General features: G+C 39.3%; 1 protein-coding gene across 2 annotated transcripts; it reads right to left on the reverse strand.

Moving 5' to 3' along the window:
- Nucleotides 1-259: 259 nt before the first annotated feature.
- LOC131344416 (xin actin-binding repeat-containing protein 1) lies at nt 260-11475 on the reverse strand. Of its 2 annotated transcripts, XM_058376710.1 has the most exons (8): nt 11371-11475; nt 10747-10895; nt 10503-10563; nt 9228-9584; nt 9056-9131; nt 6803-6948; nt 6407-6448; nt 284-5357 (listed from the first exon to the last, which is right to left on the reverse strand). In XM_058376710.1, the coding sequence occupies exons 2-8, from the start codon at nt 10863-10865 to the stop codon at nt 1233-1235; spliced, it is 4926 nt and encodes a 1641-aa protein (XP_058232693.1). In that variant the 5' UTR covers nt 10866-10895; nt 11371-11475; the 3' UTR covers nt 284-1232. The 2 variants fall into 2 exon arrangements, with proteins under 2 accessions (XP_058232694.1, XP_058232693.1); XM_058376711.1 differs by lacking the exons at nt 9056-9131; nt 9228-9584; nt 10503-10563; nt 10747-10895; nt 11371-11475 and adding an exon at nt 7456-7792 and having other exon boundaries at nt 260-5357.
- Nucleotides 11476-11729: the final 254 nt, after the last annotated feature.

The following is an 11729-nucleotide window of genomic DNA, read 5'->3' on the forward strand; positions in this document are numbered from 1 at the left end:
AATGTTATGCCTGATCTGTGTACATTTATATTTATAGTCTGATTAACATTTTCCATCCTGCTTCCATATGGGAAGTTTCAATTGCTAAATGATTCATACCTCAGTTTCTGGTTGCAGTGCTTGCAGCAGAAGCAGTTTTTGTGGAACACATGTTTATCTGCTGCTATTTTCTCCATGGAGTAAACCGGTTTTAGGCATGCAGTGCACCTGTCCTGAGCGGTCTGCTGAAACTACAGGTACATCGGACGTTAGAAACACTGCGCTGTCTACCGGATTTGGATCACTGTTTCATTTGGAGTCTCTCAAGCCATTAGCATGTGCTATTGATTCGTATAAAGATTAGACGGAATTATAGAAATAATAATATAAAAACCTTTGGGGATACTAACCCAAACTTTTCACCAATTATATATTTATCAGAAAATATAATCTTAATGTGGTTGAGCCGCCCATAAAGCAACAAGGTTCTCTATCCAGTTCTTATAATTTATTAGTATTTTTCACATTTATCATAATTTTCACATTTATTTTACACCATAAAAAGAATGTCTGTTCGTCAGCTGACTATCACAACATGATTATATGGAATGAGCTAAGATGAATGAAAAAAGTGAACAAACGGCTACGCTGTGAAAGCCATTACAGTATAAAATTACAAAAACTAATGTAACATTGCTGTGTTTAAAGTCTTATATTAAAGATTAGATAATACTGTGTTTTTCTATATATATATCTTTAAGTTTCTGTTCACTATGCTAAAAGACACTCTGTGGTTCCATAAAAAGCTTCCTTCTAGTCCTGGAAATGGTCCACTGGTAGAACCTCCAAAGATTACAACTGTAATAATCCTACAACTAGAGATTCATCTTCCAGTAAAGGTCTCCAATAGTACTTATAAGAGATGCTACAATGTTAAACCATCCAGAGCCACCCTCAGGAACCTTTTGAGGAACCCCTCAAGAACTAATTATAAAACTAAACAACTTAAATAAGGCATGAATGACCACATTACATATAAAATCATTTAACGCCATCCTCATAGTTTGCCTCAAGTCCTCAAGTGTAGCTTCTTCAGGTCACTAGAATATTAACCCAACCTTAGATCCCTTGAAGAAACTTGTAAGGAAAACATTGTGTAAGAATTTAAGTCTAATTATACAACCAAACAGATCCACTAAACTTTTCTAAGAACATTTGATTTCTTAATTGCTATCCTTATTCTTATAGTATGCTCAAGATGGTGCTTGGCCCCCTTTAATAGAGGCTGTGTTGATTCTTGGATATGTAACAACTTCAGTAGTGGTTGGATTGGTCATAATCTGTCTCCTGAAGCATGTTTGATCATCAGGTTGAGTGGTCATGACAGTAGAGGTCGTGGAAGAGTAGAACTTGTTGCCAAAACAGTCTGTTTCTTCATACTTCTCTCTGATGGTCTTGGTACCGATGACCGTTTCAGCCTTAGGGACTGTTTGCACTTCCAGCGTACTGACCTGTCGCTTTTCCTTTTCCACAGGAATGTTGTAGCAAGTCAGAGCTGTTATGGAGGTTTGAGATTTTGGAGGTGTGGCTGTTTCTGTGTTCTTTCTGGCAGTGGATTGGATAGAAATAAAAGAAGGTGAGGAAGGAGATCCTGCTCTTGGTTTAATTTCTGGAGGACTGAGATCTGGCTTCAATTTCTCTACTCTCTGCATTTCTGGTTCTGCCATCACACTTTTCTGAGGGACTCCTACATAATTCAGACTCTGAGGATTTGGAGATTTGCTTGACCCGATGCTGATTTTCCGTATATTACCTGAGAAGGGCAAATATTGGCCAGCCATCATGGACTCCTTGAAGAGACCAGACAGTCCTACAATGTCCGAGTCAGATTTTAGTGTAGAGACAGAGTAAAGCGCTTTCTTAATGGTTTCCTCTATTTCCATAAGTCTTGACAGTGTTTGTTCTTTTAAAGTAATGATTGCAGCACTTGCTTTCTCAAGGTCTCCGAACGCTACCTGCATGGAGGACAACATTTCAGATTCACAGACTGTTTCAGGTCTCCTGACTTCCTTTACCATCGCCCCATTTTTGGGATTTAAATGTTTTTGTGGCACAACCCAATCTGGTACACTTTCAAATATCTTTCTAAGGTCACCATCTTCCTGACTGGCCTCTCCTTCAATTTCTTCAACCTTAGAAAGGATAGTTTTCAGCTCTTCTTGCTTTCTCAGCTTGTCGAAGATTTCCATGGCTGCATTTGCATTTCCCTTCATGATTTCATCCATGTGCACTGATAGCCTCTGCCGTCGTTCTGCTTCACTCTCTCTTCTACCTTTCTTTTGCCTCATTGTCACGTTGCCCTCTGGGGGTTCCTTTTGTTCACCATTGCTTGGTTTGCAGTTAGACTCCGAAAGAGCAGCAGACCTATCTGTGGTCATTTTGATTCTTTTGGGTTTCACAGGTGGCATTACTTGGCCTGTCTTTATCCCAAAGTTTTGCAGGGAAGCCTGAAACCCTGAACTACCCCCACTTGTTTCAAGCATTGGAGAGCTCTCTGTCTTCTCCTCTGTGGCTACATTTCCCTCAGAACTGCTCATGGTTACAAGATCCTGATGTCCGGCTGGTATTTCAGTATCTCCATTATTATGTGATTCTTTCAAGAAATGTGTTGGTTTCATATGTGTGAGTTCTGTACATTGTTGTTCTACAGAATTTGATTCAGCTTTGATTTTATTTAGATCTCCTGCATTGGTTGCAGTTTTAATGGCCATTGTGTTGGAGCTAGGGTTTGTCTTTAAATGGTCTGGTTTAGGGGGAATGGCTGGCTTAGGTCCAGGAGGCTTTTTACTTTTCTGAAGAGAGCCCTGTCCGTATGTGTGGTCTGTCAGTGGAGAGCATTCTGATGGTTTATTTGCAGGCTGGCCTTGAAATAGTCTAGTTTCAGCACCCTCATGCTGTGTCTGGACAGTCACCTGTCCAGGCAGAGGGGAAGGTCGGCATGCTTTGAGCCCTTCAGAGTGGACAATCATATCATCACTCTGTTTGACAGCAGACTCCATTTTTATTGTTTTTCCTGAGTTCCTATAAATCATTGCAGCTTTAAAATCCCCTTTGGTGACATTAAAGCTTGATTTGCTCAGAGAATCCAGAGCTGCCTGGACACTACCTTTCAGGGTCTCTTCTCTTCCTTCTTCTTGCTGTTCAGCTTCAAAATTCTGTGAGGACTCTTTGCTCTCGTCATTTGTGACTCCTGTGAGGTTTTGGTTTTCTGAAGGTGCCAGACAGGCATCATGTTGTTTCTCACAAACACTTTGTTGAAGAGCTTTTGCCTCCAGTGTGGCCTGTTGGAGACTCATGATAGCTGCTTGAAGGTTTGACAATGCTTCATCTTCCACCATGTCAACTCCTTCTACCTCTGGAGTGATATTTTTAGAAATACCTGTTTTTTCACTGCACATGTCTTTTCCATCTTGACTATATAAGCTGCTGCCAGGTTCATCTACACTGTTAACACTAGCTTGTCCAAACTCTCCATCAGTTGATAGAGTATATTCTCCATTTGCAGCCATTTCCATATTGTTTTTTAATTTGTTGTGGCCATGTTTCTCAGACTGCATTGATGACCCATCATGCTCTGGATTTGAAACAAACATTGCTTTGATTATCTTAAGATTACCTGGTGCAATCACAACATCTTGCTCCCCTTGCCTAGATGTGCCACTTACATCTTCATCCGATAGACTTTTCTGAAGACTTTTTAAGTATCCCAGATCTCCATTCTCAATGCAATTCTGGACCAGTTTGACATTGCTGATCCTGTTTTCATGTCTGACTGAAATTGAGGCATCACCCTCAGTAAAAGGTGGTGGGCTGCACATTTTGGGGGGAGATTCACATTTTCCACTTATCAGGAGATTCTTTTCTTTTGGCTCCAATATATTTTCATAATTTTGATCCATCACAGTTCCTTCATGTCTAAAAAGGACATAAACTAATGTCTCCACAGATCCTGTTGCTTCTTCTTGTATCAAAACTCCTTTTCCGAGACACGTTTCTTGACCAAGTAGGTCTTCGATGACCTGAACCATGTTCGTGGTTCTGTATTCTTTGTCTTGGTTAACTGTAAATGGTAGTTGGTGAGTTGGTATGTCTAGATTTTTGATTTCCACATTTCCTTGATCATCCTCTTTTAAGAAGGCTATAACTGGGTTAAGATTTACTCTTGCCAAAAGCTGAAGAATAATACTCTTCATACTTCCCATAACCACTTCCTCGTGTTGAATTTCTGGACCGTTTTCCTGCGTAAAGCTGTAGTTTGCCTTTCTCACATGCCCAGCCTCACTGGCTTCAAGAAGGACTCCATGAGAATGAATGGCATTAAAGCAATAAAGAGAAGTTAAGGATTTGTTCATGTTCTTGTCCACAGCGTCCAAATCTGCATCATTTTGCCAATTGATTTGGTCCAGAGGTGTCGATTCAAACATATGGGTTCTGTTCTTTACATTTGTCTTAAGAGTTTCCTCTTCTATGCCTACGTTCTCATTTGGTGGGGAGCTGTTCTCACTGTCAAACCCCTTTTCAAAAACCTCTTTGGCTCTTGATATACCTAGATATACTTCACCAGAATCTTGATCTACGTCTTTAATATCTATAATGCTAAGGTCGCTGTTTCTTTTGATGGTTTCAGGTTGGTATGTTTCAAAGTCCCTCTTTTGCTTTCGTACTGCTCCTTTTTCATCTTCAGAGATAACAATCCTCCCTGGATAGACATCATCTAGGTCCTCTCTTGACGTTTCAATGAACTGACCTTCAAACATTTTTCGCTTGGCCTTAACATTTACCCTGAAGTTCTCCTCTTGACTAAGAGATTCCCCAACTTTTTGTTGGGTGTCATCAATCTCTGGATGAATGGTTTGCTGTTTGTTGCCATGTATAGAACCTTCTTCCTTAAAGCAATTCAAGAGCTGTTCAAATGCATGTTCTCCTTGAATGCTCTTCTCCGTCAAATGTGTTTGCTTGTGGGAGTCTTCTGTGTTGACAGTCCCGTTCTCAAATATCCAACGCCTTGACTGGACCTCACCCTGGTATGCGATATCTGAGGCATTGCCAGAGTTTAATATATCAGCAAACTCCTCCTCCACCATGTTTCCCAGGCCCTTCAGCTCAGGGCAGGTGTGCTTCAAGAGTCGTCTCAACTCGCATTTCTGTCGTTGCTCATACAGTGTAGAGATAACCTCCTTTGGAAGAGGTGTTGGAATGGGTGACTGGCTGTCAGCCCTGGAATTGACTTGCGGGAAGGGAGAGGATGGATCCGGTTGTGCTGAATCATCTTCCGAGTATGGGGATTGCTCAAAGTCTTTCGGGGTCACATCAGCCATCTTGAGATGAAACAAAATGTTATGCTCTATATCATCATCTTGGTTTGCAATAAACATTTTAGCAGATTTCTCCTCATCCCATGCAAGCATGCATGTGGGGAGTTTGTGTACATACCAGTTGTTAGGATGCAAACCAACGTGCCCTTGAACTCAGCATTCCATATGAGATATTCCAGCAGACCAGGTGAAATCATTAGTGTGGTTTTTCACAAGCTTTGTGAAATTTGTGAAACATGTCATTAAACATATTAGCAGTGATATTCCGAAGTCATAATGAATTCAGGGCTGCAAATATTGCATTGTCAAGGATATTTATCACCATGTTCTCCCAACAAATTCCCACCTAGGACCTATAGTAGCTCTGTCCATCACACATTAGCCCTTGAGAATGACCTAGATAGCTTAGTGGTTAAGGGCGTTGGGTTACAGCTTGGAAGATTGTGAGTTTGAATCCCAGATCCATCAAGCTGCCACTGCTGGGCTCCTAAGCAAGGCTCTTAACCCTCAGTTGTATAAAATGATTTAAATTGTAAGTCGCTCTAGATCAGGGCTTTTGCTAAATGCCTTAAACGTAATGAAGGCTGACATTTTTTCTCATTGCTTTTCATGCTACATTACAAAGTAGCATCATGCAATTGGAGGAAAGTGTTAACTACAATCTACTGTATACACAAGCTCACAGAAACCACAATTGGCTATAGTATCGCTCTGACTGACTAAGGAGTGTCAAAACCCCCACTACCCACCCAATTTGCAATCAAAACGATCAGTTCAAAACCATGCAACACACAGTTTACACATGCTAATGGCTTTAGTGACTCAATTGAGTCACTAAAGCCAATCACTAATGAGTGACTCAATTTGCAAGTTAGTAAGTTGACACATTAATGTAAGATGAGCAAACAGTGACTCATGTTTATGTGCATCACGATGTTATGAACGTGACCTCGGTTAGCCTTTACAACTAAAGTACAACTGCTTAAGACACATCTTTACAGGCCACATTAACGTTCTAACTGAATTGAAATCGATCTTATTGCTTTTCTTACCTTGAAATTTTTTGCTTTGGTTGGAGAAGTACAATCTTGCTTCTGTAGAAAAGGTGGAAGCAAAAATCTGTTTATTTATGGATGTATTAGACATAACCTATTATTTATGCAACGATCCAATTATCATTTGTGTACAATGGACTTTATTTATTTATGTTTTATCGTTGGATTATTACAGTTGAGTTATCTTTCATTTGTGCTGATAATGTGGTCTACACAAAAATTGACATTTTAAACTATTTCAATATCATCAGCGTTTAAAAAAATGATTGTTTAATTACTATTATTTCTTTCTGCTTTCTACATAAAAACCCAGCTGCTTCTGCCTGACCCATTCTCCCATTCCCTGACCTCTGGTTTAGCAAATGGAGCAGAAGAACAAACACAAGTACAAACTGGTTTTAAAAGGTTCCCCGTTGGCTCTGCAGCTGCCACTTTAGACAGATATAGTTCGGAGATGGCTTTGACAGAAATAGGGAACTTCTCCCGTCCATACAGAGTGGAGCTGTCTCTGAAGTCTGCCACTGATTTCCGTTTATCTTCTACGGTACAACAGAGACAGAGGAAGAAATCATTAAAACAATGGACTATGATTTTGCTCTTTGGTATATCAGTCTCTCACAGGGATGCGACCGGATTGTTTTTCTTTTTAGAGACACGATGTCGCTGGTTCTCATAGACGAATAAGGCTGAAGCTGAATGAGAAAGAGAGTCGGAAGAGTTCGGTATTCCACCATCAAGTGAAATTATACAACATTTACACACATTTAAAAAAAGGAATGCCTAAGATAAAAGCTTGACTGAGTAATTAAGCCGCTTGTAATGGTTTTAATTGAAGCATCTTTTAGATACACAAAACCTTAAAAATAAAATATTCTGTAATACATTCATGCAGTACACCTTGCTTAAAAAAAACATGGCTACCAAAGACCAGCTCTGGTTCTTCAAACCCGAACGCTATCAATGTCATGAATCTCAGATAATAATTTATACCTGTATATATGAGAGAATAATATTATTATTTATTGAATGATGAAAGATTTACTCACTGGTTTACACTATTCCCTGTTTGTCCTTTTAATTCCCTAAAACCCTTAGCTCTTGCCGCTGTGTCCGTGCTGCCTGGTCAGTAGCTGTGTGTCCTCTGTGTATGTCAAAGTGCTCATGGCTGCCTGTTTTCTGGTGACAGCTGACTCTCTTATCCCAGTCCCTCGTAGGCTGTGGTTATTTTAGGCCTAATATTTCCCCACCAGGCTGAGTCAATCAGGCTGTGAAGCATATAGTGCTGAAAAATACCATAACCCTGTCCCCCCCAGCACACACACACACACACACGCACACACACTCATTCTACCCCCACCCTCAATATCCTTCATGACCCTGGAAGTCACTTAGACTTTATTTTAGCTGCTGTGTGGTCATGTGAGGCCTCTAGCTACCTATTTGAGAACAGTACCATGAGGTCTTTTGTTTGCTTAGGTCAAATATAGTATATTATGTCATATATATGTATATATATATATATATATATATATATATATATATATATATATATATATATATATATATATGTATATATAAATATTAGCAACTTGACTAGCATTATCTATTTGTGTAATTTCTGACATTTTCTTCAACAACCGGCTGTAAACTTATTTGTATCTACCAAAGGTAAATCTTTTTGTTTCATGAAATTGTCGGCATCAATCACCACAACTGTCCTTTTCATTCACCATGTTCAAAGTCAGTAACACATGTCTTGGGAATCGAAGCTCACTCTCGGTGTAAAAGGACGATTATGGGCAACGTTTAGATTTAGAACTTGTGTGAACAGTAATTCTGATCCCAGGTGGAACAACACAATAAATGTAATGTTAGCTAGCTGCATTGTGAAAACAGCTACAGGTTTGTACACCGACCAGGCATAACATTACCAGTAGTGAGAGGTGAAGTAAATAAGACTGATGATCTCCTCATCATGGCACCTGTTAGTGGGTGGGATATATTAGGCAGCAAGTAAACATTTTGTCCTCAAAGTTGATGTTAGAAGCAGGAAAAATAGACAAGCGTAAGGATTTGAGCGAGTTTGAAGGGACAAATTGTGATGGCTAGACCACTGGATCAGAGCATCTCCAAAACTGCAGCTCTTGTGGGGGGTTCCCAGTCTGCAGTGGTCAGTATCTATCAAAAGTGGTCCAAGGAAGGAACAGTGGTGAACCGGTGACAGGGACACTGATGCACGTGGGGAGCGAAGGCTGGCCCGTGTGATCCGATCCAACAGACGAGCTACTGTTGCTCAAATTACTGAAGAAGTTAATGATAGAAAGGTGTCAGAATACACAGTGCATGATGGGTCAGGGCTGTTTTGGTAGCAAAAAGGGGGCCAACACAATATTATGCAGGTGGTCATAATGTTATGCCATGTCGGTGTAATTACACAGTAGATAAAACTACTGTTTGTTGACTATCAGGAATTTAACAGCTTATAGATCAGAGTTATAGTGCGTTATAGTATTTTCTGTTATACTCTATGGGAAGAATTGCTCATGTGATGAAATTTAAGTTTGACTGAATCGAATATGAGTGTTGATTTTTAACTATAAGTACTTGTGATCTATGTATAAAGTCTGAAGTCCAGAGTGTACAGACCTGACTGAGTAACAATTCTTTCAGTATTCACTCCTGTAAAGGTTTTTCTTCTTTCCACTCGAGGAGCGCTCACCACCTTTAGCAAAAAAAACACAACAAAAAAACAAAAGAGTTCTTTGTAGAGAAGCTCATTTTAACTCGTAATATTTACCTGGTCAGACATTTGTGCTACCTTTGGGGTCAAGTTGTCCTCTTTCTGTTTCGTTGGTTCAGCTGATTTCTTGCTGTTGTCTGTTTCTATAAACACCAGCAGATCCTCAGTGCTGTTATGATTGAGCCCAGCGTTCTCCGTTCCTGAGCTTCCTTGCGGCTTTTCGCTATTCTTTGGTTTGTGAAGAATCTTGGGCTTCATGGCAACCTTTGACTCAAAGAGTTCCCTGAGAGCGCTTGTGCTTATGGTTCTTTGTCGAGGAAGATACTCCATCGATTTGCTGCGTGTGAGCTGAGTGCTGGAGCTACCATCAGCCCAAGCTTTCGAGCATTCTTTAATCTCAATGTCTGTGATGGGGATCGCAGCAAACTGGAGGGTCTGTGGAAGAGAGGGAGGTAGTCTGATAGAATTGCGTCAGGATGTGAGACGTGTGTTGGATGACCTTACACGGAATTTTAGTGACTGAAGATACACACCTTCACATTTTAGCTTATGAACAAACTTTAATGTTATTCAATCGTTTAACTTCAGTAAATAATATCAAAGCCATTTCTGTTCTCTGAGATGATCCAAGTGCTTGATTATATTTCACTCGATGATCTTAACCTATTGTATTCTATATTTCTTTTTTCTGTGTGTGTGTATATATGATTTTACATTTTATATTTTTGTGTGTGTGTTGTATCTATCTATCTATCTATCTATCTATCTATCTATCTGTCTGTCTGTCTGTCTGTCTGTCTGTCTGTCTGTCTGTCTGTCTATCTATCTATCTATCTATCTATCTATCTATCTATCTATCTATCTATCTATCTATCTATCTATCTCAGAGAGCAGAAATGGGTTTGATATCAACATTTACTTTGAAGACAGAAACATTTGTATGAAGAAAACTATCCATTTTTTGTTTTTTTCTGAACTGTTCTGTGAATATTTTGCCCCTCGTAGTCTAGATAATGACAGAAATACAAACAATAAAAACACTACAAATTCTACAAAGTCCTGAGTGTCTACTTTCCTATGAGCTTCATATTAAGCACCACTGTGGAGTGAGACATGGACACAACAAAAACAGGAGCAAACACCATGGGGGAAAATAAAGAGATAATAAATAAAAAATCGTGTTTCTAAAATTTTCCCTGTAATGAGGAACATGATCAACGTCGGGGTGTTTACTGTTAACCTCTGCAGCACAGCATCCTGTGGTTGAATATTTCCCTAAAACAGCACGCTCATTACGCTGTCTTCCTCACATAATGACTAATCCACTTAATTATTCAACAGCCATGTTTTCACCTTTTGCTTGTTTCCCACTGAATCGGCTGCCTTCGTTTTCCCAGTAACTGCATTCTGATACCTGAAGCAAAGAAAAATCTGATAAAGTCTCCACTCACACCACCTTATCAGTGTTTCTGTGATTTATTCTCATTATTATATCAGACTATTTATTATTATTATTATTATTATTGGAAATTTTAAATGCTAAAACGGAATAATAAAACTAATCTGTTGATGGTAACATCTAGTAAAAAGGTCTCACTGTGCCACAAGCTGAGAGACGGACTTCTTCCTGTCTCTTAGTCCCGCCTCCGTCCAGGACAGGGCTTGCTCAGTGGAAACACACCTCAGGGACTGGGACTTCCGCAGGTTGGTCTCCATCTCAGTCACACACACTCGCACAAACTACACCTGCACGCAGGATACACACTCGATGATTTGATTTATGACATCAGGTCACATGACTGGATTTGGTATTAACTAGCATACACCTGAAAATCTTGCTAAAGTGTTTTGTTTATTTATTTCATCCATTCGTTTCAAGATGGAATCATATACGTTACTGTTAATATTCATCTTTACAGTGTAGTTTGTGCAGAATTGAAAGTATTACAATATCATCTCAAATTTCAGTTTATACACACAACATAAATATATATATATATATATATATATGTATAAACCCAGTGGCCAGTTTATTAGGTATAAGTATCATTATAGTATGAAATTCACTTCAGTGTATTAAGTTATCGAATGAGTTTACACCCGATTTTTTTCACTTCAGCCAAATCATATTAATCACCAACCTGACTTGAATCTGCATCCTTACCTAATCATTAAACTATAAAAAGTAGTGAAATGCGTCAGAAAAAGAGAAACCTGTTACCTTTGTTAGGGACGAGTCGTTAGGTCCATTCAGAGCAATGCCCAGTAGAGGTTTGTGGTGCATCACGAGGTGCACACACCGTGCAAAAACTACAGAACAAAGTCCTGCTCATTTTATTACCACTGAAGCTGCTGCCAAAAAAGTTTTTATTCTCCCTGCGGTTGAAAGCCATGCAAAGCGCATAATAAACCAATTATGTCATATAATCATTGTGCTGACTTTTATTTAATTCTGTGTCAGCTCTACAGCTCTTCTGTGATCTGTAGTCTAGCCTACTAACGTCAATTATCTGCTTATGTCCAGTCGCACAATTCACCATAACACTTTTAATAAGTTTATTTTTTTTAAATATTAATATA

This window comes from Hemibagrus wyckioides, linkage group LG23, assembly GCF_019097595.1.
Source record: "Hemibagrus wyckioides isolate EC202008001 linkage group LG23, SWU_Hwy_1.0, whole genome shotgun sequence".
Classification (NCBI taxonomy): Eukaryota; Metazoa; Chordata; class Actinopteri; order Siluriformes; family Bagridae; genus Hemibagrus; species Hemibagrus wyckioides.

Excerpts from the sequence above, each read along its gene's own strand:
- LOC131344416 (XM_058376710.1), bottom strand. The coding sequence starts at position 10,865 with ATGGAGACCAACCTGCGGAAGTCCCAGTCCCTGAGGTGTGTTTCCACT. Across the intron at positions 9,132-9,227 it reads AGGACAACTTGACCCCAAAG|GTGGTGAGCGCTCCTCGAGT; the intron begins GTAGCACAAATG and ends TTTTTGCTAAAG. Across the intron at positions 6,949-9,055 it reads AAGAATTGTTACTCAGTCAG|AAGATAAACGGAAATCAGTG; the intron begins GTCTGTACACTC and ends GTTGTACCGTAG.